This window comes from Salvelinus fontinalis, chromosome 36 (assembly GCF_029448725.1).
Source record: "Salvelinus fontinalis isolate EN_2023a chromosome 36, ASM2944872v1, whole genome shotgun sequence".
Classification (NCBI taxonomy): domain Eukaryota; kingdom Metazoa; phylum Chordata; class Actinopteri; order Salmoniformes; family Salmonidae; genus Salvelinus; species Salvelinus fontinalis.
The window spans coordinates 11348083-11374539 of NC_074700.1; the positions used below are offsets into that span (position 1 = coordinate 11348083).

A 26457-nucleotide genomic window follows, 5' to 3' on the forward strand; every position below is an offset into this window, starting at 1 on the left:
GACTGTCAAGGAAATGGCTCACCACAGTAGAAGCTCTTTTACCTACAATGCAACCTCTTTTGGTTCAGACACAAGTCATCGAGGACGACCAAGCCAAACGAGGGGGACAGGTGTACACTACGAACCTCAGGGGCCAGGTGCCCCCGCTGGTCACCACTGACTATACAGTACAGGACCAAGGTAAGGCACAGGAATACCAGTGTACAGTACTACAAACCTGTCGGTGTCATTGAACAGAACTAAAGGACACAGCTTTACTAGGACACACTTCTGAAATCTGTTATTGCTTTATTTCCAGTCCATCACTAGCACACCTGACTCAACTAATCAAGGGCTTTGTGATTACTTGACTAGTTGAATCTGGTTTGTTTGTGCTGGAATGGAACAATAATGTGCTGTTGTGGGGTTCCCCAAGGAATGGATAAGTAAAACGTGACCGATGGCTTTGGACAACACCGTAATAGCCTTAGTTCAATCATACACTTTTGAAAGATTTTTTAATGGCAACATGGGGAACATGATAGGGGTGTATTCATTAGTGCACACTGTAGCAAACCTGCAAAAACGTTTTCGCAAAGAAAATGAGTTTCTTATTGGACAAGTTCAGGTAGGTTCCTCCCCGTTTCGGACTGTTTGCTTCCGTTTAGGTCCAAGTGAAAACACCCCTGCTCTACATCAAACAAATAACTCCGGAAGCTATTACTATTAACAGCTCTACTTCAGACACAAACAGTTATTTACAACCTGATGAATCTTTATGAGGGAAGAACTGAATGATATTGTGAAAATGCAAACCTGTTTTAAATTGTATTTATATTTTTGTTGAAACAAACCAATATTATTACATTCTTTACCAACTTAATTAAAAAATATATTAAATTTTTTCAACTTGATCTGTTTCCATTTCTTCTTCCCCTTTAGGAAACGCCAGTCCAAGGTTCATGCGTTGCACCACCTACTCTTTCCCCTGCACGGCTGACCTGGCTAAGCAGTGCCAAGTTCCCCTGGCCACAATCATCAAACCCTTCGCCACAGTGCCAAAGAATGAGGTAGGCACTTGCCCTCTGTATGTTTGCAGAGATTATCCACATTGTTTTATGAAGTCGGACAACTAAGCCGCTTATGAATTCTGAAACCAACATGTTTAAACCCCAAACACTACATAAACCTCAGGTACATAATTGTAGAAATGTTTGGGGAGGGAGACCATAGCACTTGTTTTCCTCAGAAGCTCAATGACTCAAACTTTTTCATTCCTTCTAAAATTATACTTTGACCAAGTGCTGTAAAAGTTTGTGTCCCAAGGACAACCTTGATTTGGATCCTGTGTGGTCCTAGGAAACCTGCCTTAGATATTCTTCCCCTCGCCTTGTTATCGGCGCCAAAGGCCCTTTTTAGGCAATGTTAATGTAGCTATTTCTCTGTCTCATAGACAGCACTAATCAACTAATGTCAAGATCTGCAGGGACCACAGAAGATGAAAGCGGTTTAACAAAGCACTCATGTCAAGCGCATTGCCATCTCAGGTTAGCGCTCAGTGTCCAGACAGTGCTAGCACGATTCCCATAGTAGGAAATTGACGTATGCTAAAGCCCTGCATGGATTCCAAATCAAACGGGCTAGCATTTTATCAGCGCGTAGCATTATTGTTTGGTTGTTTGGAATTAATGACTTCACTGCACAAGCACTCGAGTGTTAACATTAAAATCGTGTATCGTACTTGTATTTATTATAAACAAATGTATAATAACTTCACGTCCTCTTTGGATGAACTGTTCTAATAATATAACTACTTGGCTGCATTGACGTCTGTGTGCAGTTTTATGGCCTTGGAGCCCATATGAAACACATACTGTTGTATATAAAAGCCTCCCTTCAAGAAAGAGGAGAAACCAAGGTTTTTGGTTCTGTTCCCTGAACCGGTTCCTTCCTCTGGTTAAAAGTCTAATTGGAGTTTCTCCGGATAGATTTGGATTACATTTACGCCTAGTAGTGACCATCTTTTAGACAGTGTTTTGGTTGTTAGGCTCCAATGTTTTGGATAGTATATCAGTTCAGTGGTGCGAATAAATTGTCTGAACTCATTTGAATGTAGCTTGGCTCTAAGATTTTATGCCCTGAAATAAATCTTCTAACTAAGGCTATATTTGAACTGTGTGTGTAACGTGCACAAAGTTGTTTGTTTTCGTTAGTAAATGTTTGTGAGTCTACAGACTGTGCATTTTTAGAGGCAATTTGTACCATATGTTCCCATGGGTTTGTTTGTGTGTGTTAGTGCTGAGCGATTAGTGCTTTTTGATGTTGGTTTTCGATTATTGAAAAATAATCAGATTTCGATTATGTTTTTAGACATTAAATGCACTATACATTACGTGGGTTGAATGCTGTAACACAGAATAAAACATTTAATAAACGTCCCATGATGGTAGTGACTACCCATTACTGCTTATCACTTATTAACCATAATTTATTCACATTACTTTAATTAACATTTGCTTAATTAGATGACTTTATTATTTATTTCCAAGTCATCTCTATAGAGCTGCTGCCTATGCTGTCAGAATATATATATTTTTCTTGTAGTTTTTCAAAGTAAATAAGACACTTTTATGACTGCTAAATACCAACGATCTATCACTTAGTTCATGTATTTTCAGGTAGAGATACCTCGCGAAGCAACTGCTCTCCATCCCTCTCGATTGTGTATTGTTCTGCCTCTTCTCTCTGTCTGCTCCACACTAACCTACCGTAGCAGGTGTAAAAGAAACACACAGACAAGTAGGCGCGCAATGGACTATCGTCATTGTAGTTAATTACCACATTTTCTGCGCTAAACTATGTGGAATATTGGCCTGTTGGAAACTAACTGCCTACTACATCGCATAGTTCGGGCTTGATCTGATTTATCTCCAGAGAAATTGCGCATTAAACTCACAGAAGAAAAACAGAACAAAATGCAATTCAAATAATTGAACCAACGTTGGTCAATTGGTTGTTTAAAAACCACGAAATAACCAACGTTTCAGTTAATCGCTCAGCACTACTGTGTGTGGGCTGGATAAGCTATAGGAGCACCTTTACCATCTTTATTCCTACACATCCCCACTCGGCAGGAGACATATTTCATCTTTACATTGAACAAAGCCTTATCTGGCAAGAAACATTCTGCAATAGACAAATGTAATGCGTTCAGTAGATGTACCATGCAGGTATTTACATGGCCCATGAGATTGAGACGTTTTCAAGGAGATAATCTGCTTTTTGTAGCATGTCGACGTGTGTTGAGTTGCATGAGAATAACTGTTTTGAAGGTATAGATGAGATCACCGACATATTTACGACTAAATGCTTTATGGCTGAGTGTGTGGGTCTACACAGGCAAATATCTTGATAGAACTCACACTTGTTTAACATGGCAACAACTTCACACTTGAAGACTGTTGCACTGTGTTAGGTGTTTTTTTTTTCCACAAAGGCTGTTTTTTTATTTATTTTTTAAGGTTTGAATGCAAAATTGAACAGTTAGAATGATTATCTAGTGTTGCAGAACCTAGGGATGAGGCATGAACTGAGGCCTGGGAAATTGGTCTGCCTTTTGTCCAAGGCAGTTACTACAGCCCAATTACTCAGGAGGACTGGCACACCTTTAAACATTCCTCCAATCCTTTGTGACACGCTGGCACAGGCACATGTCTTCATCACTGGAAAATATAAATGGTTGATATCATTTAAGTTTGACATCCCTGTTCGTAAGCTATCTTATTTCTGTAAAAATGTTTTTTAAATTATTATAATTTTTTTCCTTTTTAATGTAAATGATCGAAAAACATGTAAAATTGTATAATTGTTATATTCACATGTTGAAGCTTATGCCCTATTTTACGTCATTCAAGGTGTGTTATGTGTTGTGCCCACCATTGGTTGAGACAACATGCTCTTGAATACAGGGTAGGTGTCATGTTTTGGTTGATAAAAGTACTAAAATGAGAATAAAGTTGACATTTCAACTTCAAATGGTACCACAGAGATGGTTGGAGGTCCACACATCAGAGAATGTTGACTTGAATGGGAATTGTTTTTCAATTCTACTATCAATCTTCCATAAGAAACTTATTGAAAACATAAAAATATAGAAAATAAATGATAATTTTAAGTTGACATTTGTTGGTGGGTGGACCTGCGGTCATCTTTGTGATAGTAATTAGAAGTGAACATTTTACATTTTGATGGTGTACCAGCTAAATTGCAGTTGTCTGAATGGATAGGTTCATTCTATGAATTATATTTCTATGATTGAAATGACTGTTTAAGAGCATGTTGTGTCTCAACCGATGGCAGGCAAAACACAAATGTCAGATAATGTGAAATAGGGTCTAAGCTACAACGTGAAAGGAAAAAAATCAGAGTTAACACATTTTTATATAATTTACATTAAAACCTTTAAAAATTACAATTTGTATTAAAGAAGTTTGACAACACTTTTGTAAGCTTTTAAATGCTATCAAACCGTTTATCTTTTCCAGTGATGAAGACATGGATGTCTCATGATATGGTGGGGTATGCTAAATGGGTCAACTTCGAGCACCTTTTATCTCTTGAATGTTTTGGCATTCAGGTCCAAAAAGTTACTTTCTGAGCGCTTCTACAATGGGCAAATATGTATGGAAGGTTTCATTCAAATCAAAAGGGGTGCTGTCAAAGTGATTGAATTTAAATGGGTTTACCCAGAGAGCACATGGGCACAGTGTTATAAATCACTCTTTGACAAGGGTTAAGGGTTTGATAAAAGTTACATTTTTGACTGTAACCTTGCATCCTGGTCCTGTTTACTGATCTATATTCATTTGGATGCTTCTGTTGGTGTATAGCCAGCTGGTGCTGCTCTATAAACTGGTGAAGATGAGGCCAATGAAATGCATTGTAATCATCATGGTTAACCTGAAGCCTGTCTATTTCACACAAACTACCAAATAAGGAATCATCTATCTGTACAGTTGACTATAGCCTACAGTTGACTCTAAAACAAACATGTGTGCGACTTCTGTCGTGTGTGTGTCCGCTGTCTTATGAGACTGCCTATCTCCTCTGTCGTCTGGCCCAGACTCCTATGTACGTCGTGAACCATGGTGAGACTGGCCCAATCCGCTGTAACCGCTGCAAGGCCTACATGTGTCCCTACATGCAGTTCATGGAAGGCGGCCGCCGCTACCAGTGTGGCTTCTGCAACTGCGTCAACGAAGGTACGTCCACCCGTAACAAGGATGCCATGCAGGGCCTTACTGGGTCATAATGGTCTGTGGATAAACATAAGCTAAGGATCTGACCAACCTTCTTTTCTTGAAGCTCAAAGCTAGAACAGGTTTCTTTAATTTGGGTAACCAATAACTGAACGATCGGTTTTTTTGGAGGGGTTATTCTTAATATTTCGGACATAAGTTCCAACCAGTGCTGTGCTTTGGGTTTATTTTGGGGTGGTTGCTAAGCCGAGGCAATATTATGTTTGGGTTTGTTTTTGTCGCCACTGCTAAAAGACGTTCTTTTGTTCTTTCATAGTGCCAGCCTTTTATTTCCAACACCTGGACCACATGGGCAGAAGGGTGGACTTCTACGAGAGGCCAGAGCTGTCGCTGGGGTCCTACGAGTTCGCCGCCACCCTGGATTATTGCAAGGTACGCGATGCCCTACTATTGCGGTTTTTCTGCCTTTATAGTGAACCGTATGGATAATATTGCTTTGTTTCATTTTATACAAATAGATAGGAATTGGTAGAATAACTAGTTTGAATGGATGAAAAGTAAATTAAGTAGTGGTATACGTCACCAATAGACCTAATAGCCTACAATGTGAATTGACATGGGGGAAAGCTGTGACGATGCACGGATAAAACGTTCAGTGCTTGGCAAGAGTCTATTTCCTAAAAACCTATATGGACAGAAAGTGAAAGTTATTAGGATCTCCATTCCCAGTGGTCTATAAAGTTTTTGTGTGTGTAGGGAGGAGGTGCTCAACTCTTGGCAGACACTGCATTCATTCTTCATTTGGGACCAAATGATTAGAAGGAAGCACAGGCAAAAGCATGTTCAGTTCTGTTACATTGAGACCACTGCATTAAAGCCAAAAGAGATCAATATGTTCTCGATTTTGGTGCGCTCTGCGGGGTTGTCTTATCTTGTACATTATGGGTAGAGGTAGGTGGGGGCTAGCAACTTCATGTTTCGCTACTTAAGCCAACGTGTTACTTCAGTCTGTTTATTAATATTTAGAAATGTAGTCCTGGACAGCTTTTATCAATAGCCTCGAAGGTAAGCTATGTCACAGACTGTTACCACAGAAACAAAACAATGGCGTGCTCATCCACATTCCTGACATGGAGGGCAGTTGGATGTTACATAGTCTTTCCTAACGGCTCCAAGATCCAAGCAAGCTGTAAGTTTAAACACAAAGAAAGTACTGAGTGTGGTGGAGGTATACACCCGGCAAAACGTGAGCAGAAGAGGGAGTATTTGCCCAAAATTCGAGTCCATTGACCAATGTAGTTTTGATAAGAGTAGCCTACAATTTCAAAGGTTAGGGGATAAGTGGCTTCAATGTAAACACTTCTTATGGGAGAGTGAGAGTGAAAAAACATGAACGGAAAAGGAAAGGGTTTGACCTAAAACTTGGGGTACATTAACGAATGAAAGGAGTACGATTTCAAAGGCTAGTGGGAAAGTGGCCTCCGATTCAACGTCTCTGGTGTGTTTGTTGTTATGTGTTTGACATTTACATTTTATCTTTAAGCAATAAGGCCCAAGGGGGTGTGGTATATGGCCAATATACCACAGTTCTTATGTGCAACGCGGAGTGTCTAGATACAGCCTTTAGTGGTGGTTTATTCTCAATATACCACAAACCCCTGAGGTGCCTTATTGCTATTATAAACTGGTTACCAACATAATTAGAGCAGTAAATGTTTTGTCATAGGCTTTCAGCCAATCAGCATTCAGGGCTCGAACCACCCGGTTTATAATGACATTTTAGTCATTAAGCGACGCTCTTATCCAGAGCCAATTACAGTTAGTGCATTCATCTTAAGATAGCTAGATGAGACAACACATCACAATTGTATCAAGTACATTTTCACTCAAAGTATTTATCATCAGTCAATGCTAGTGGGAAAGGAAGTGCTGTTTTGGGGAGGGTGTCGGGGGCACCGTGACTTAAGACACTCTTCAAAGAGGTAGGGTTTCAGATGTTTTCAAAAGATCCGCAGGGACTCCGCTGGCCTGACTTTAGGGGGTGCCGGGACAGAGAAGAGATTTGATTAGGCTGAGTGGGAGTTGCCCTCCTGTAGGGGTGGGAGGACCAAGAGACCAAAGGTGGCAGAATGGCGTGCTCGGGTTTGGGTGTAGGGTTTTAGCATAGCCTGTAAGGAGGGCCAGTTCCTCTTGCTGCTCTGTTTGGGAAGTACCAGGATCTTGAAGATGATGCAAGTTTCGACTGGAAGCCAGTAGCGTGTGCGGGTGACATGGGAGAACTTAAGAAGGTTAAACACCAGGTGGGCTGTCATTCTGGATAAGAGCCCAGGCAACAGAGAGTTGTAGCCTAGACGGGAACTGACAAGTGCCTAGATTAGGACCTGCGCCACTTCCTGTGTGAGGAAAGGTCATACTCTACGGATGTTGTAGAGCACGAACCTGCAGGAGTGAGTCACTGCTTTGACGTTTGCAGAGAATGACAGGGTGTTGTCCAGGGTCACGTTAAGGTTCTTTGCACTCTGGGAGGGGGACACCGTGGAGTTGTCAACCGTGATGGAGAGGTCTTGGAGCGGGCAGGCCTTCCCCAGGAGGAAGAGCCGACATCCGAGCTCTGATGTCTGCCAGGCACCTTTGGCCATTGGAGGCAAGGTCAATTGTGTTGATTTTATGGTATAATTGAACAATAGTTGTCTTTGTGTTTCAGGGTTATATAACTGTATTTAGACAGTCAAATACATTTGACATTTTAAATACCGCGAAATATGAGCAAATAAAATAAGGTGAAGTAACACTAGTTGAATTGAAGTTGTAATTCAAAATGTCCTCGCTCTTTCTCTATCAGAACAACAAGCCAGCCAGTCCTCCAGCGTACATCTTCATGATCGACGTGTCCTATGCCAACATCAAGAGCGGACTGGTCAGACTGGTGTGTGATGAGCTGAAGACCCTGCTAGACAACCTGCCCAGGTACACACACACACACACACACACACACACACACACACACACACACACACACACACACACACACACACACACACACACACACACACACACACACACACACACACACACACACACACACACACACATACATACATACATACATACATACATACATACATACATACATACATACATACATACATACATACATACATATGCACACACACTATCAAACACTGACCTCTCATAGTCAAGGAATGGAACCTTGAACCGCCTGCATTTAAGCACTTTCTAGAAACTGTCCCAGCATCTCTGCCTACAGCCTAGCTCCAAGGTCTTTTATATAAGATATGCCAACTTGGAGTGATAGAGGTCTTCGAGACCCACTACATAGCCTTGGAGGTCACAGTAGGATTACGTAAGCGGTGGCCAAAATCAGAATCCTTCATACAATGCCGTGTCCTCCAAGGTAATTAGATACCATGCTAACTGGTGTCTCGAGGCAGAGAGAAATTACATTAGATTTATGGAAGTTTTGGTTTTCCATACACCCATCACCCATAATGTGTAGCTGGGTGGTTTGTTATTTGGGTGGTGGGCTGTGATACACTGCCAAATAAGGAGGTCCCACAAGTCCAAGGCAAAGAAAAAAGCATTAAGCCAAGTATTCAAGTATCTCATCGGTTGAAAATTGTTGCCTGAAGGTTGCTGGGTGTGGGATGGGGGAGATGCTAGGGGAAGGGAGATGCCAGGGGAAGGGAAAGGAGGAGGGCGGGCTAAAATGGAAAATGTTACTGTGCAGATTCCAACCTTGAATCCCGTCCAAAACACAAGAAGTCAGCTGCACAGATGGGTCTGATTTTGGCTGTTTTGTGTGGGTCGCCGGCGAGGAAAAAAGGTTTTGATTTACCACTGAGAAAACAATGATATACTTCACCTGGACTTTCCTAAAATAACGTATTTGGAAACTTTCTCTCGTCCCTAGCCTGCAGCCTTATGGACATATTTGTACAGAACCCTTACATCACCCCTGAAGCAGTTAGGTAGCGCTCTCTAAATAAGCCCTCTGTTTTTAAGTCAGACTTTTCTTCCCTGTTCTCTGTTTTGAAGCTTTTCTCTCTGCTGCATTTAAACTGATGGAAAACATGTTGGACACCCAACACTTATACAGATCAGCGATGCTGCTGAAATAGCCACGTTGCTAGTGCAGAAACGGGGCTCGGAGAAAGCAAAAACAGGTGTAGACTAAATCCTGTGGTATTTCTCTCTCATCTTAATACGTCATCACTGATACTCGGAATGATGATCTGTAAAGGGAGGAAAACAGTCTTATATTTCCTTGACAGTTTCTTATTAATGTAATTGAACTTCTGTTGAGGTTGGAGAGGTGTGTGTGTGTGTGTGTGTGTGTGTGTGTGTGTGTGTGTGTGTGTGTGTGTGTGTGTGTGTGTGTGTGTGTGTGTGTGTGTGTGAAAGAGAAGGAAATTGTTGGTGTAGTTTAATGTGCGAGAAAGTGCGTGCTTAATTGAAAGCATACGAGAACCCTTGTTTCCTTCACCAATCAGCACTTTGCCCTGAAGAAAAACATCCCTACGCCTTTCTCTCCTTAGCCCCTCCAGCCTCTCTAAGACTCAATACCCCACTACCCCTCCTAGAGAAAAAGCATAGTCAGGACCTTCTGAAGTGTAACTCTCCAACACACTTGTTCTCTTCTTCCCACTCTCCTCTGCCAATAAACAATCCCATATTCTGTTATTCCACTTTTCTGTAGATGTTTGTGTAAGTTTGTTAGGTGTGCCTGGGTAATGGCCCTTTTCATTTGCTGAGTGGTGGCTGCTGCAATAGGTGCCCATCCCCGTGAATTAGACGTTTTGTTTTTGTTTGCCCTAAAAAAGCAATTCTGCCCCCAGGAATGTTTTTAGTGCATCGGTTGCCTACCCTAAAGATTCACTGTAATTTATAGGGCGGGGAGTTGTTTTGGTAGAGCAAATAAATATACAAAGGTCCTCGAACCAAGCATGAAATAGGGCAGGGGTGTCAAACTCATTCCACGGAGGGCCTAGTGTCTGCAGGTTTTTGGTTTTTCCTTTCAATAAAGCCCTAGACAACCAGGTGTGGGGAGTTCCTAACTAATTAGTGATGTTAATTCATCAATCAAGTACAAGGGAGGAGTGAAAACCCGCAGACACTCGGCCCCCCGTGGAATGAGTTTGACACCTGTGAAATAGGGCCTCAGCTTTGATGTAAGGATCTCTGAGTGGTCCATGGAGAGTTGTGGGAAAGCCATTAGCTCTCTAATTTAACATGACCTCTTGAAGCATCCATAACCAAAACATGGACCAAAAGGACATGAGCAATTTCATAGGTCAACTTTAACTTAACTGTTTTCTATGTTGTAGTACTGTATGCATATTTAGCTGAAGCTTACATACCTGGGTTAAAATACTATTTGAAATTTTTCAAATGCATTGCGCGTTTGCTTTAGCCTGCTTGGAGTGCCAGATGGGCGGACTTTACACTTTTTGGAACTATTCTATTGTTTCCATTCCACCATAAACGTTCAATCAGCTGTAGTATTTTAAAGGGATCTCAAATAGTGTTTGAACCCATGTCTGGTAGCTACCGCTGCGTGCCCACAGTGTGTATCCACATTAATTTGTGATCCGTTCATATCAGGAACACTGTCTTTTGAAAAATCATGTTTAGAGTAACACTTTAGAATAGGGGACTTATTTGCTGCTTATTGGCCATTATGTCGAAGTGGATAAACGACTACAACAACTAAGTTGTTCATATACGCTGTAACATAGTGCCCTCTAAGGACCAGCATGTTTAGTAAAAAAAGAAAAATCCCTTTTCTGACATAACTCTCCTCGTCACCTGGTCCCAAATCTGTCTTTTAGACAAATATGATCAATGACATGACTGTAATTCATGACTCACGTCAGGCTACTCTCTTTTTCTTTCCATCTCTCTCTCTCCATTGACACACACATACACACACTCATCTGCCACTTTTCCTCTCTTCCTCCCCCACAGAGAGGATGGTGCTGAGAGCTCGATGGTGAAGGTGGGCTTCGTCACCTACAACAAGATCCTACATTTCTATAACGTGAAGAGTGCCCTGGCCCAGCCCCAGATGATGGTAGTATCCGACACGGCAGAGATGTTCGTCCCGCTGCTCGACGGCTTCCTTGTCAACTTCCAGGAGTCGCGGGCAGTCATCAACAAGTAAGAGAAAGGGCACATATCTTACATGAGAGTTGATTTGAATAGTGATCCTTGATGGCATATTTTCTCATATTTAGATATGTTAGTTAGTGTGTATGAATGGCCATAGGTAATGTGAGGAAACTGAAACTCTTGAAGAAGGCACTGCCACTCTTTAGCTTATGTAGCCCAATGGAAGCTCTTTGTAAAAAAAAATAACAAGATCTCTGCACACTGCAATCTATGCTCCAAAGTCAGACAACCTGATGAACACCAAAGGGTGAAAATCTTGTCTGGATGAATCTCACTTTGGAGCGCAGTGTGTTAGTAATTGTCGTTTTCTTTTTGCCAAGCGTATACTTTGTCTTTATCTCCAGCTCCTTCTCAAAGCCCATGGATGTGCATCTACAGTTGAAGTCGGAAGTTTACATACACTTAGGTTGGAGTCATTAAAACCACTCCACACATTTCTTGTTAACAAACTATAGTTTTGGCAAGTCGGTTAGGACATCTACTTTGCGCATGATTGTTTACAGACAGATTATTTCACATATAATTCACTATCACAATTCCAGTGGGTCAGAAGTTTACATACACTAAGTTGACACTACCTTTAAACAGTGTGGGAAATTCCTGATATGCTTCTGATAGGCTAATTGACATCATTTTAGTCAATTGGAGGTGTGCCTGTGGATGTATTTCAAGGCCTACCTTCCTCAGTGCCTCTTTGCTTGACATCATGGGAAAGTCAAAAGAAATCAGCCAAGACCTCAGAAAAATAATTGTAGACCTCCAGAAGTCTGGTTAATCCTTGGGAGCAATTTCCAAACGCCTGAAGGTACCACGTTCATCTGTACAAACAATCGTACGCAAGTATAAACACCATGGGACCATGCAGCCGTCATACCGCTCAGGAAGGAGACGCGTTCTGTCTCCTAGAGATGAACGTACTTTGGTGTGAAAAGTGCAAATCAATCCCAGAACAACAGCAAAGGACCTTGTGACGATGCTGGAGGAAACTGGTACAAAAGTATCTACAGTGGAGTAAAAAAGTATTTAGTCAGCCACCAATTGTGCAAGTTCTCCCACTTAAAAAGATGAGAGAGGCCTGTAATTTTCATCATAGGTACACTACAACTATGACAGACAAAATGAGAAAAAAAAATCCAGAAAATCACATTGTAGGATTTTTTATGAATTTATTTGCAAATTATGTTGGAAAATAAGTATTTGGTCAATAACAAAAGTTTATCTCAATACTTTGTTATATACCCTTTGTTGGCAATGACAGAGGTCGAACGTTTTCTGTAAGTCTTCACAAGGTTTTCACACACTGTTGCTGGTATTTTGTCCCATTCCTCCATGCAGATCTCCTCTAGAGCAGTGATGTTTTGGGGCTGTTGCTGGGCAACACGGACTTTCAACTCCCTCCAAAGATTTTCTATGGGGTTAAGATCTGGAGACTGGCTAGGCCACTCCAGGACCTTGAAATGCTTCTTACGAAGCCACTCCTTCGTTGCCCGGGCGGTGTGTTTGGGATCATTGTCATGCTGAAAGACCCAGCCACGTTTCATCTTCAATGCCCTTGCTGATGGAAAGAGGTTTTCACTCAAAATCTCACGATACATGGCCCCATTCATTCCTTCCTTTACATGGATCAGTCGTCCTGGTCCCTTTGCTTAAAAACAGCCCCAAAGCATGATGTTTCCACCCCCATGCTTCACAGTAGTTATGGTGTTCTTTGGATGCAACTCAGCATTCTTTGTCCTCCAAACACAACGAATTGAGTTTTTACCAAAAAGTTATATTTTGGTTTCATCTGACCATATGACATTCTCCCAATCTTCTTCTGGATCATCCAAATGCTCTCTAGCAAACTTCAGACGGGCCTGGACATGTACTGGCTTAAGCAGGGGGACACGTCTTGCACTGCAGGATTTGAGTCCCTGGCGGCGTAGTGTGTTACTGATGGTAGGCTTCGTTACTTTGGTCCCAGCTCTCTGCAGGTCATTCACTAGGTCCCCCCGTGTGGTTCTGGGATTTTTGCTCACCGTTCTTGTGATCATTTTGACCCCACGGGGTGAGATCGTGCGTGGAGCCCCAGATCGAGGGAGATTATCAGTGGTCTTGTATGTCTTCCATTTCCTAATAATTGCTCCCACAGTTGATTTCTTCAAACCAAGCTGCTTACCTATTGCAGATTCAGTCTTCCCAGCCTGGTGCAGGTCTACAATTTTGTTTCTGGTGTCCTTTGACAGCTCTTTGGTCTTGGCCATAGTGGAGTTTGGAGTGTGACTGTTTGAGGTTGTGGACAGGTGTCTTTTATACTGATAACAAGTTCAAACAGGTGCCATTAATACAGGTAACGAGTGGAGGACAGAGGGGCCTCTTAAAGAAGAAGTTACAGGTCTGTGAGAGCCAGAAATCTTGCTTGTTTGTAGGTGACCAAATACTTATTTTCCACCATTATGTTTGGAAGGAAACGGCTAGCAAGCCGAAAAACACCATCCCAACCGTGAAGCACGGGGGTGGCAACATCATGTTTGTGGGGGTGCTTTGCTGCAGAAGGAACTGGTGCACTTCACAAAATAGATGGCATCATGAGGTAGGAAAATTATGTGGATATATTGAAGCAACATCTCAAGACTTCAGTCAGGAAGTTAAAGCTTGGTCGCAAATGGGTCTTCCAAATGGACAATGATCCCAAGCATACTTCCAAAGTTGTGGCAAAATGTCTTAAGTACAACAAAGTCAAGGTATTGGAGTGGCCATCACAAAGCCCTGACCTCAATCCTACTGAAAAAGCGTGTGCGCGCAAGGAGGCCTACAAACCTGACTCAGTTACACCAGCTCTGTCAGGAGGAATGGGCCAAAATTCACCTAACTTATTGTGGGAAGCTTGTGGAAGGCTACCCAAAATGTTTGAGCCACGTTATTCAATTTTAAATGCAATCCTCCCAAATACTAATTTAGTGTATGTAAACTTCTGACCCACTGGTGATGTGATGAAAGAAATAAAAGCTGAAAGAAATCATTCTCTCTACTATTATTCTGACATTTCACATTCTTAAAATAAAGTGGTGATCCTAACTGACCTAAAACAGGGAATTTTTACTAGGATTAAATGTCAGGAATTGTGAAAAACTGAGTTTAAATGTATTTGGCTAAGGTGTATGTAAACTTCTGACTTCAACTGTATTTCTGTCGAAGCTGAGCTACATGTTACATGTGGTGAAAATAAATGTTGAATGACAGCATTTGATTATCTTCCCCATCAGGTTTCCAAACCCTCATTTTCTCTGCATCTCTAGTTTCAAATCAAATCCATTTTTATTCGTCACGTGCTGAATACAACAGGTGTAGGTAGACCTTACAGTTAAATGCTTACAAGACCTTAACCAACAATGCAGTTTAAAGAAAAACAATTGTTAAGTAAAACATTTATAAAATGTTTTGGTTATCAATTTTTTACTTTTCATCATAAACGCCAAGATGGAGTTGAAAAACAGTTACGTCCAGAGAATTCTTAGGAGGTTAAGTGGTCCCTGGAAGGATTTTATATTAAAAAGACCCATGAGGATTTATATGGAAAAATAGTCTTATCTTTGCAGTTGTGTATGGCACAGCACCAAAATGATTTATAACCACTTGATATTTTGATATGTCTATGCAGGCGTACAGAGTACATGGCGGTAGTCCATCTCAAACAGGGACTTTTGGCAAAATCTCTTACTCCCGATATAATTAAACAAATGTGAGTTGAGGCCTTGGTTTAGATCCAAATATGACTTTGGAAGAATTGAGTTGCTGCCTTGCAGGGTTTTTGTCTACTTGTATGACCTGTGAAATGGACTCTTCTGAACTGTACTTGTGCATCATAGTCCCCCAATGATCTGTGGAATTGTAAGGACATTGCCTTTGGAGCCAACCACTGGCTGTACCAGTAAACTAAAATGACTTCCTTTCCTTATCCCTTGGAAACCACAGATGGGTGAAAGTACTACGGTCAATGTCCATCCAGTTAACTATCTGTTCAGATTAGCTGTCATAAAGGAGGCAATGAAACAAAGCTATTTAACACGTAGTGTTGAGAACATTATACCAGTGGGGAATGATTGTGACACTGTCCTTTTCTCCTAACCCCTGTCCAGTCTCCTGGACCAGATCCCTGACATGTTTGCCGACACCAATGAGAGTGAGACGGTCTTTGCCCCCGTCATCCAGGCTGGGGTAGAGGCACTGAAGGTGAGAGGCTGGATGTCAACTCTCACTCACTCACGAGGGAAGGGGAGATGGCAAGTCAACTGTTACTTTGTCCAGGCGGTGATGGACTCTAAAGTGCTGATTTCATTTGAATTGTTTATTTACATTAGGACAGATACAAAAACACTGGCACATTGAAATGAAAAGTCAACAGATTAAAAGACAACACATAAATTGATACAGTGCATTGTGTAATCCTACTAGATGCTTATCAACCAAGCTTAAAACTAAAGGAAGTAGAATAGTCCAAACAAATCACAGCTGTAGAGGCCAACTGAACTTTTTGCAGTCACAGCCTCCTTACTGCCAACTCTCCCCCCCCCCCCCCCCCCCAAAGGGATTGTTTTCTTTTGTCGACAGACTGTTATACTGCGCTTCTGCAAATGGCATTGTGCAGTAAAGTTTCTCCAACCCAATGACTCTGCAACTTTCCTTTTCGCTTCCTAATAGAACTGTTTATTTAATTGGCTCCAACTGAATATTTCCCAACGACTTGCCTTCAGTTTGATTGAATGTGTGGTAGAGGTCAAATCGATTTGACATACGAACAGACAGACTTGCAGAAAATGCTAGTACGTGAGCATAATGGTGAGTCAGCAACTAATTTGGGGCGGTAAGACCGTTGACTCTATTGCCTTAGCAATCTGTTGACCTAAACTCCAACCATAGAATCCCTCACTGAAAATGAACACACAGAGACCCGTCCAGGTCAAATCAATGTTGTCTCCTTCATTGAAACAGTCCCACAACGAAATGCATGCATGTGCACACCTTCTTATATTAGCACACTTCTGCTATCGCTCTCGTCTCTGTCTCTAGTGTGATATTTATTTTTGTCCTCCAGGCAGCAGAATGCAGCGGCAAGCTGTTCATCTTCCACTCCTCCATCCCCACCGCCGAGGCCCCTGGGAAACTGAAGAACAGGGACGACAAGAAGTTGATTAACACAGAGAAAGAAAAGGTGAAGCAAAATTGGCAGACTTTTTAAATTTGTATTGAAAATGCAGACTTTAAGTGCACCATATCATCGGCTATCACATTTTTTTTGAGTGTGTGAGATATCCATAGCCTGCTTTCTAACGTGTGTGTTTTGTTTGGGTCCCCTGTGCGGTCCTAGACTCTGTTCCAGCCCCAGAAGGCTGTCTACGAGCAGCTGTCCAAGGACTGTGTGTCTCAGGGCTGCAGCGTGGACCTCTTCCTCTTCCCCAGCCAGTACGTGGACATTGCCACCATGGGAGACGTTGCCACACACACAGGAGGCTCCGTCTTCAAGTACAGCAACTTCCAGGTACTTACACATCACACAAAGCACCAGCTGTCAGAGCAGCTCATAGATTACTGCACCTGTACATAGCCCATCTATAATTTAGCCCAAACAACTACCTCTTTACCTACTGTATTTATTTATTTTGCTCCTTTGCACCCCATTATTTCTATCTCTACTTTGCACCTTCTTCCACTGCAAACCAACCATTCCAGTGTTATTTTTTACTTGCTATATTGTATTTACTTTGCCACCATGGCCTTTTTATATTTTTATTTATTTATATATATATTTTGTTTGCCTTCACCTCCCTTATCTCACCTCACTTGCTCATATTGTATATAGACTTATTTTTCACTGTATTATTGACTGCATGTTTGTTTTACTCCATGTGTAACTATGTGTTGTTGTATGTGTCGAACTGCTTTGCTTTATCTTGGCCAGGTCGCAATTGTAAATGAGAACGTGTTCTCAATTTGCCTACCTGGTTAAATAAAGGTGAAATAAATAAAATAAAAAACACACGCAGCCAAGGACAGACGCCACAACAAACATATAAATATTTTGTTACTGGGTGGACATTGGCAGCTAAGAGCTGAAATGCAGTGCACAGTCCATAAAGTAAAAGAAATCAATAAAGAAATCATGTGATAATGTCATTGTAAGGAGGGAGCAACTTAGTCACAGCCTCTGGAGCCTAGGCACCACCACCAAACATGGCATGGTAAAACGGGATAGTTTCCCCAGAGTGCTCATAGTATGCCACAGGACATTGGATTTTTTTCAAACTGCCATTTGAGTCCATTAGTTCTGTTATTGAACACATGTGATGTATCAAATTACCTTAAATGCATTAGAGCCTGAATCGCATTGATCTTGGCCCTGGTACAATAGTCCATTGAGGGTAAATTGGGGAAACTCTGCCACCTTGTGGTTGACTGTAGCACTACCTGTGTATTTCAGATGGAAAGGGATGGACAGCATTTCCTGAGTGACCTGAGGAAGGATGTGAGGAAGGCCATCGGGTTTGATGCCATCATGAGAGTCCGCACCAGCACAGGTAATTCAGACATCTAGTGTATTAAGTGTATGAGCTCATTTCATTGCCCTTGTATGTACTCAGGAACTGCAAAATATGTAGTCTCGATGTGTAGGATTTTTTTGTTGTTTCCAACAGTTTTAATACTGCTGGACTGTAGTGCCACGCCAAGATACTTACTAATATGTTTCCCTCGTCTCTCCTTCCAGGCTTCAGGGCTACAGACTTCTTTGGTGCCATCCACATGAACAACACCACAGACGTGGAGATGGCTGCCGTGGACTGTGACAAGGCTGTGACGGTGGAGTTCAAACACGATGACACACTTAGCGAGGAGACGGGCGCTCTCATGCAGGTGTGTCTCTCGCACACCACTCAAAAAACTCAAAACGAACACTGAATCTGATTTTAGAGGGGTTACCACTAATAGATATTTAGGCTCACTGCAAAGTGGGTATTTGACTGCAACCAAAATAAAAATATGCATCCCATTTAATAACCAGTGGTGTAAAGTTGTTGAGGTACCACTTAAGTCGTTTTTGAAGGTATCTGTACATTACTATTTCATTTGGCAACTTTAACTCCACTACATTCCAAAAGAAAATATGTACTTTTTACTCCCATACATTTTCCTACAACAAAAAGTACATGTTACATTTCGAATGCTCAGGCAGGACAGCAATATGGTCCAAATCATGCACCTATCAATATAATATCTGGCGGACTAAACACACATACTGCATTTATAAATTGTGTTGGCGTGTGCCCCTGGCTATCCGTAAATACAATCAATAATAATCAGGCTGTCTGGTTTGCTTAGTAAAAGGAATTTACTTTAACTTTTTACTTTTACTCAAGTATGACAATTAAGTACAGTGGTGGAAAAAGTACTCAAGTACATTTAAAACCAAATACTTTTAGACACGAAGTATTTTACTGGGTGACTTTTACTTGAGTCATTTTTTATTAAGGCATCTTAACTTTTACACATGTATGTACTTGTACAAGCGTACTTTTTCCAACGCTGCCAATATATCCCTTTCACAATGTGTGTTTTCAGGCAAGGGTTCCACAAAGCCTTAAACATCTCACTCTGATATGTTAGATTAAAACCCTGACAGTCTTTAGACACACTAATGGCTTCTGTGTGTGTTCTGCTTCCCAGTGTGCATTGCTGTACACGACCATCAGCGGCCAGCGGCGTCTGCGGATCCACAACCTCAGTCTGAACTGCAGCGCCCAGCTGTCTGAGCTCTACAAGAGCTGTGAGACGGACGCCCTCATCAACTTCTTCGCCAAGTCAGGTGACTACACACAGCAGAGTATTACTGTCTTTAGGCCTGTGTCAGTATGGTCCAAATGAGGGAAATATCCTATGTGTATCAAAAGACATTATAAATGTGAGGTGCTGACTTGTTGCACCCTCGACAACTACTGTGATTATTATTATTTGACCATGCTGGTCATTTATGAACATTTGAACATCTTGGCCATGTTCTGTTATAATCTCCACCCGGCACAGCCAGAAGAGGACTGGCCACCCCTCATAGCCTGGTTCCTCTAGGTTTCTTCCTAGGTTTTGGCCTTTCTAGGGAGTTTTTCATAGCCGCCGTGCTTCTACACCTGCATTGCTTGCTGTTTGGGGTTTTAGGCTGGGTTTCTGTACAGCACTTTGAGATATCAGCTGATGTAAGAAGGGCTATATAAATTGATTTTATAAATCCACTTTAAAGGCATTATGTATGTTTGCCTCATAGAAGTTGCCAAAAGGTTTGATTGCAGAAGATATGCCTAGGCTTGTCCACTTGGAATGTTCATTTATGTTTCCTGTTTGAATATATTCGCTCCCTCCCATCTAGGCATATTGAATGAGATTCAGGTATAAATAGTATCAGTTAAATACCACTTAGTAGTAGAACATAGCTGGCTGATGTGTAATTCTGCATTATAAACAGCATACTACTCTGGACGGTTCTGACTTAGAATATGTGGACAACTACAAATACCTAGGTGTCTGGTTAGACTGTAAACTCTCCTTCCAGACTCACATCAAACATCTCCAATCCAAAGTTAAATCTAGAATTGGCCTCCTATTTCGCAACAAAGCATCTTTCACTCATGCTGCCAAACATACCCTAGTAAAACTGACCATCCTACCGACTCTCGACTTTGTCATTTACAAAATAGCTTCCAATACCCTACTCAATAAATTGCATGCAGTCTATCACAGTGCCATCCGTTTTGTCACCCAAGCCCCATATACTACCCACCACTGCGACCTGTACGCTCTCGTTGGCTGGCCCTCGCTTCAAACTCGTCGCCAAACCCACTGGCTCCAGGTCATCTACAAGACCCTGCTAGGTAAAGTCCCCCCTTATCTCAGCTCGCTGGTCACCATAGCAGCACCCACCTGTAGCACGCGCTCTAGCAGGTATATCTCTGGTCACCCCCAAAACCAATTCTTCCTTTGGCCGCCTCCCCTTCCAGTTCTCTGCTGCCAATGACTGGAACGAACTACAAAAATCTCTGAAACTGGAAACACTTATCTCCCTCACTAGCTTTAAGCACCAGCTGTCGGAGCAGCTCACAGATTACTGCACCTGTACATAGCCCATCTATAATTTAGCCCAAACAACTACCTTTCCCCTACTGTATTTATTTATTTTGCTCCTTTGCACCCCATTATTTCTCTCTACTTTGCACATTCTTCCACTGCAAATCTACCATTCCAGTGTTTTACTTGCTATATTGTATTTACTTCACCACCACGGGCTTTTTTTCCCCTTTACCTCCCTTATCTCACCTCATTTGCTCACATTGTATATAGACTTATTTTTCTACTGTATTATTGGCTGTATGTTTGTTTTACGCCATGTGTAACTGTGTTGTTGTATGTGTCGAACTGCTTTGCTTTATCTTGGCCAGGTCGCAATTGTAAATGAGAACTTGTTCTCAACTTGCCTACCTGGTTAAATAAATAAAAATTCAAAAATACTCATACCCATATAGGGTACAGTGAGCTCAAAGTATTTGGACAGTGCCAATATTTGTTGTAATTTTGGCTCTGTACTCCAGCACTTTGGATTTGAAATTATAGCACTTTTTGTACATGGGGACCAAAAGTATTTGGACAAGTCACTTATGTGTATTAAAGTAGCCAAAATATTATTTGGTCCAATATTCCAAGTATGCAATGATGACATTAAGCGTGTGACTGCAAATGCATCCAACTAGTTTGTAGATGGGTTGTGTATCGGATGATTTAGTGCCCAATAGAAATGAATAGTAAATGTATTGTCATTTTATTGTAAACAATAATAGAATATGATTCTAAACACTTCTACATGAATCATGGTAGCATTCACATTATAGATAAACATTAATGAATCGTGAATAATGATGAGAAAGTAACGGGCATAAATATCATACCCCCCCCCCCCAAAAAAATGCTAACCTCTCCTATTATTGGTCATGGTGAGAGGTTAGCATGTCTTGTGGGTATGATCTTTGTGCATAACTTTTCACTCATCATTATTCATGATTATCTGTAATTTTCAAAACACTTCATGCTTCACTTTAGCTACCTTGTATATGTAAATCACCTTAAGAAAACTAAGAGGTGAAGTAACCCATATACCTCCCATAAAGTATTAGTGACAAGCAAACCCCTTGTATGAGAGCACTTCAGACAGCTTTGGTGTGGGAACACAGTTACTGACCTTCAAATGCCCTCTTCCTCTCAGCATACCGTGCCATGCTGAACCAGCCCCTGAAGACGGTGAAGGAGATCCTGGTCAACCAGGCGGCCCACATGCTGGCCTGCTACAGGAAAAACTGTGCCAGTCCCTCCGCTGCCAGCCAGGTCAGTGGCATATAACACAGTTAACTTGAATAGAAAACTTTATTCTCAAGTTGTGACAAATTGTCTTTGTGTATGTAGGGTAATATGTGAAAGATTTCTACTAATCCAGCACTGAGTGAGGTGTGTAAGATTGTGGTGTGATTGACTCATAGGTCAGTGTGTGAATGCTAGAAACTGAACATGGAGCAGCATGGTCTCTAGGGACATCTCAAGGATCTAGTTTCAAAGAAGTGTACTAACATCCAGAAACGTACAGGTGCAGAGTACCAAAGTAAACTGATAAGACAGATTCCAACTGCAGTATTATGCTTGCTTTCGTCTTTTCAAGAATTGCAAACAAACAATATTACTGTGGCGTTAGGGAGTCCTGTGTGTATTAGGAGTGTTCTCACTAGCTCGTCTCTCCTCATGTAGCTGATCCTGCCTGATGCCATGAAGGTGTTTCCGGTTTACTTAAACAGCCTGTTGAAGACTGGTCCCCTGGTGGGCAGCGCTGAGCTCTCTACAGATGACAGGGCTCACCAGAGACTCAGCACCACAGCCATGGGGGTGGAGGATACCCAGCTGCTGCTCTATCCACGCCTTATCCCACTGGTGAGACAACACACTAAGCACTCTCTCCTGCCTTATCCCACTCACCCACGCACACACACACATACTCTCTCGTCCCTTTTACCAACTGCAATTATTTCTTTCTTTTTAAATGAATGTTTCCTTTCTCATTGAGGCTAATGGACCTCTCTTAGTAGTTTTATATCACTCTTCCCAATCCCACTTCATGTACTCATATCAGTGCTGAGTTCTGACTACAAGTGATACAATAAAGAAACAACGATATTCTGTGTGGATCCCAGGCTAGCCGAAGGATTCTGAGGTAAAGAACCATTTTACAGATGAACAGCAGAGGGCAGCCTTTCAGTGTGTGTCTCCTATAAGCAACTACATTTACTAGTTATTTGGTATTGGCATCCCTGAGGTGTGACATCTTATTTGATATGCCAACTAATTCCATAAATATGATGGCAGTGTATGAGGCTGTGTTGCATGCCAGCACACAAACAATTACCCAGCACTTTATCAAAACCTGCCATTTTGTGGTAAGAAAAGCTCAGTAAATGGTGTCCATGAAAGACTTCTGAGAAGTGTGTTTGAGGTTAAATATATAAGTTGCCCTCAGAATAATTACATGCTTTGTAATTGTGACCAAATGTCTCAGACAATGGCAATTGTTCTCCTTCACTTCAATTGCAGTGTTTGCTGGGAAGTGGCCAGGCACTTGTGATTCATATTGTTTTAATTTGTGTGTCACCAAACACTGCAATTGTTTTTAAAGCAACACTGTAATATTGCATAATTAGGGGTGGAATGGTCCTCCTAATAATATGCTGCAAACTCTGGATTACCGCTCACTCTGACCTAAATGAAAAATGGATTTAACTTGTCAAGCTATCTTGATATTGGTAAAGCCTCCTCATTTCTCCAGCCTCATTCCTTCAATAAAGTACATTTATTAATCGATTCCTTTTCTTCCAGCACAACATGGACGTTGCCAGTGACGTGGTGCCAACTCCGGTGCGCTGCTCTGAAGAGCGCCTGACAGATGCCGGCATGTTCCTGCTGGAGAATGGGTGCTCCCTCTTCCTGTGGCTGGGTCAGGCCTGCCCCCCAGAGATGATCCAGAGCATCTTCAACGTGCCCTCCCTCGCCCATGTGCCCGTTGACCTGGTGAGGACAATAACTTCCTTAACCCCCCAAGCTCTACAGAAGATGGTGTTTGGAAACACTGAAGTTAGTTAGATACCATTAGTTCAGATGGTTGAGATATTTGAAAAGTTAATTCTAGACTGTGTAGAAAGCACAGCATATCACTAATATTCATGTGTGTGCTTTCCAGAGGTCCCTACCAGAGCTGGATAACCCCCAGTCTAAGAAGCTGCACTCCATCGTTGACTCCTTGCTTGACCAGAGGCCCAGCTCCATGAAGGTATAGTATTCAATGTTGGTTACTGTTACAATGCATACTTTCCCCTGGATGTCTAAACTACTTTGATATAATGAAAGAATGGTATTTATTTTTATTTACATTTATTTAGCTAGGCAAGTCGGTTAAGAACAAATTCTTATTTACAATGACGGCCTACCAAAAGGCAAAAGACGTGCGGGGATAGAGGCTGGGATTAAAAATATAAATAAAGGACAAAACACATATCACAACAAGAGACAACACAACACAAAGAGAGACTTAAGACCACAACATGGCAGCACCACAACATGACAGCAGCATAAAACAGGGTACAAACATTGTTGGGCACAGACAATGGCACAAAGGGCAAGAAGGTAGAGACAACAATACATCACGCAAAGCAGCCACAACTGTCAGTAAGAGTGTCCATGATTGAGTCTTTGAATGAGGAGATTGAGATAAAACTGTCCAGTTTGAGTGTTTGTTGCAGCTTGTTCGTCGCTAGCTGCAGCGAACTGAAAAGATGAGCGACCCAGGGATGTGTGCGCTTTGGGGACCTATAACAGAATGTGACTGGCAGAACAGGTGGAGGATGAGGGCTGCAGTAGATATCGCAGATGGGGGGGAGTGAGACCTAAGAGGGTTTTATAAATAAGCAAAAACCAGTGGGTCTTGCGACAGGTATACAGAGATGACCAGTTTACAGAATATCTGTTTGATGAATTGGGAAACAAACATGTAACCAAATTGACCACAACTGTCTTAAGCCCTGGACACTAACAGATCAAATTCAACAGGCTGCTCAAGTTTACCTGGTTTTGCCTGTAAGCAATTGTCAAATGTAAGGAGTAGTGAAATATTGTTGGTGTCTATTCTCACAATTTATCAATTAAGTGCCAGGGAGAAACAAGCAGCAGGACTCCAGTGCACAGTTTTGTTCCTCAAGTTTGAGTGAAAGTCATAAGCTGACTATGTCCCCATTTTTACCCCCCCCCCCCCCCCGCATAGCTCATGATTGTGAAGCAGAAGGACCAGTCTGAGATTATGTTCCGCCAGCACCTGGTAGAGGACAAGGGGCTCCACGGTGGAGCCTCCTACATGGACTTCCTGTGCTACGTCCACCGCGAGATCAGACAAGTCCTCACTTAACAACATCCACTGTGGATATCACCTAGCTGGGCTGGGCTAGGACCAAAACAACCAGAGGACCACACCACCTCTGACTTCAGAGCTGCCTTTCCAAAACCCCTTTACCCCCCCCCCCTTTACTCCACACAAACCTACGGGGCTACCGCTCGCTCTTTGTCAGTGTACCAGGATCTGTGCTCCAGTCTGCATTGTACGAGTCAGTCTGACTGCTTTGTCTGTTGAATTTATGTACATTAACAATTTAACTGATTTCTATGTAAATGGGCCAATGATGGTAAAGGGAATTTTGTGGGGTTCAGAACATCAGGACCACAGGGTTGGCTACATTTTGAAACAGACCATGTTCACTCTACGTTTCACTATTGACCAAACCAAATGTAAATTATTTTGTTTTTCTGGTGCAATTTAAATTGCCAACGTCTGTTTTAAGCATATGCATTCTTTCCAAAATTGTAGGTTTGTCACAATTTCTCATTATTAAGAAATAGTTTTGACAATGTCACAGCACCAAATGGTAATTTAGCTACATGGACTGGAATAAACATCTGGTTGTAATGACTGAACACTGGTGCCGTGGCTATTAAATGAATGATTCACTCCATTTGTGATTGGATCCATTATTTTTGCCATTCCCCTCAGGAATGGAGAGGAGGTGCTAGCAAGATAATTTTTACAAGGCTGATTCCAGTGACAACTCACTGCTGGGGAAAAAAGGGAGAAATAACCTAAATCTATTTATCCGTAAAGATGCAATTAAACATTCCACACTAAATTCATTCCAGTTATAGAACTATATGCCGTTTTGTTTTTATCAAGTTATTGCCGTTATTCATTTAATATTATGTAAAGTATTGTCATGTTTTGTCAAGTATTGTGCTCTGCAAACCAATGGTTGTGTTAGTATGCGACGTGGAGGTTTTGGGGGAAACTGTTCCTGTGCCAGTTAACCGTCTGCCTTAATTAAATTGTTTTTATGGTAGTAAATACTAGAGGCCAATATTCTATTCCAGTGTGATATAGATTGCATACAAACCAAATAGATTGAAAACATCTCAGGTAATTTGTGTACCTAACAATTGTGGTGCAGTGCTGGAAAACAGGGGCGTTACTCTTAACTGGAAAGACGGAAGTGTGGCTGGAATGGATGTGTTTGAGGGAAGGGCCTTGGAGTGGCGTGCCATGTACATTTTGATCAAAAAAATCTCTTGTTTTTGATTAAATTCCTGACTATATCAAGATTGAGAGGTTGTGTGTTTTTTAAACTTGATTCTTACTAACAATTTTGAGTTGGTTTAGTCTGGTGTAGAAGTTTAGTAACAAAATAATGTAATTCAACAGTAAGTAGTATGGTTATTACTTCATCATAAACTGTATTTTGTCATTTTGTTAACCAAAGAACATTTCAGCACAACATAACTACACACACACACACACATATCTGAACACAGGGGCCCGTGAACATTCGGAGCCTTTAATTGAATAATGCCCAGTGAGCTCACTACTTGAAGTCCTTTAAATCTCACT

General features: G+C 41.7%; 1 protein-coding gene across 2 annotated transcripts in view; it reads left to right on the forward strand.

Moving 5' to 3' along the window:
• Positions 1 to 26171, forward strand: part of sec24d (SEC24 homolog D, COPII coat complex component) — a 30531-nt gene extending 4360 nt beyond the window's left edge. For both annotated transcript variants that reach the window (XM_055900693.1, XM_055900695.1), the window contains exons 7-23: positions 69 to 180; positions 922 to 1049; positions 5102 to 5240; positions 5554 to 5669; positions 8080 to 8204; positions 11223 to 11414; positions 15545 to 15638; positions 16501 to 16617; positions 16774 to 16944; positions 17884 to 17980; positions 18169 to 18314; positions 19125 to 19263; positions 21703 to 21821; positions 22236 to 22415; positions 23355 to 23546; positions 23716 to 23805; positions 24793 to 26171. In XM_055900693.1, the coding sequence (XP_055756668.1) occupies positions 69 to 180; positions 922 to 1049; positions 5102 to 5240; positions 5554 to 5669; positions 8080 to 8204; positions 11223 to 11414; positions 15545 to 15638; positions 16501 to 16617; positions 16774 to 16944; positions 17884 to 17980; positions 18169 to 18314; positions 19125 to 19263; positions 21703 to 21821; positions 22236 to 22415; positions 23355 to 23546; positions 23716 to 23805; positions 24793 to 24933 (2298 nt within the window). In that variant the 3' untranslated portion in view covers positions 24934 to 26171. The remainder of the gene's footprint in view (positions 1 to 68; positions 181 to 921; positions 1050 to 5101; positions 5241 to 5553; positions 5670 to 8079; positions 8205 to 11222; positions 11415 to 15544; positions 15639 to 16500; positions 16618 to 16773; positions 16945 to 17883; positions 17981 to 18168; positions 18315 to 19124; positions 19264 to 21702; positions 21822 to 22235; positions 22416 to 23354; positions 23547 to 23715; positions 23806 to 24792) is intronic.
• The last annotated feature ends 286 nt before the right edge of the window (positions 26172 to 26457 follow it).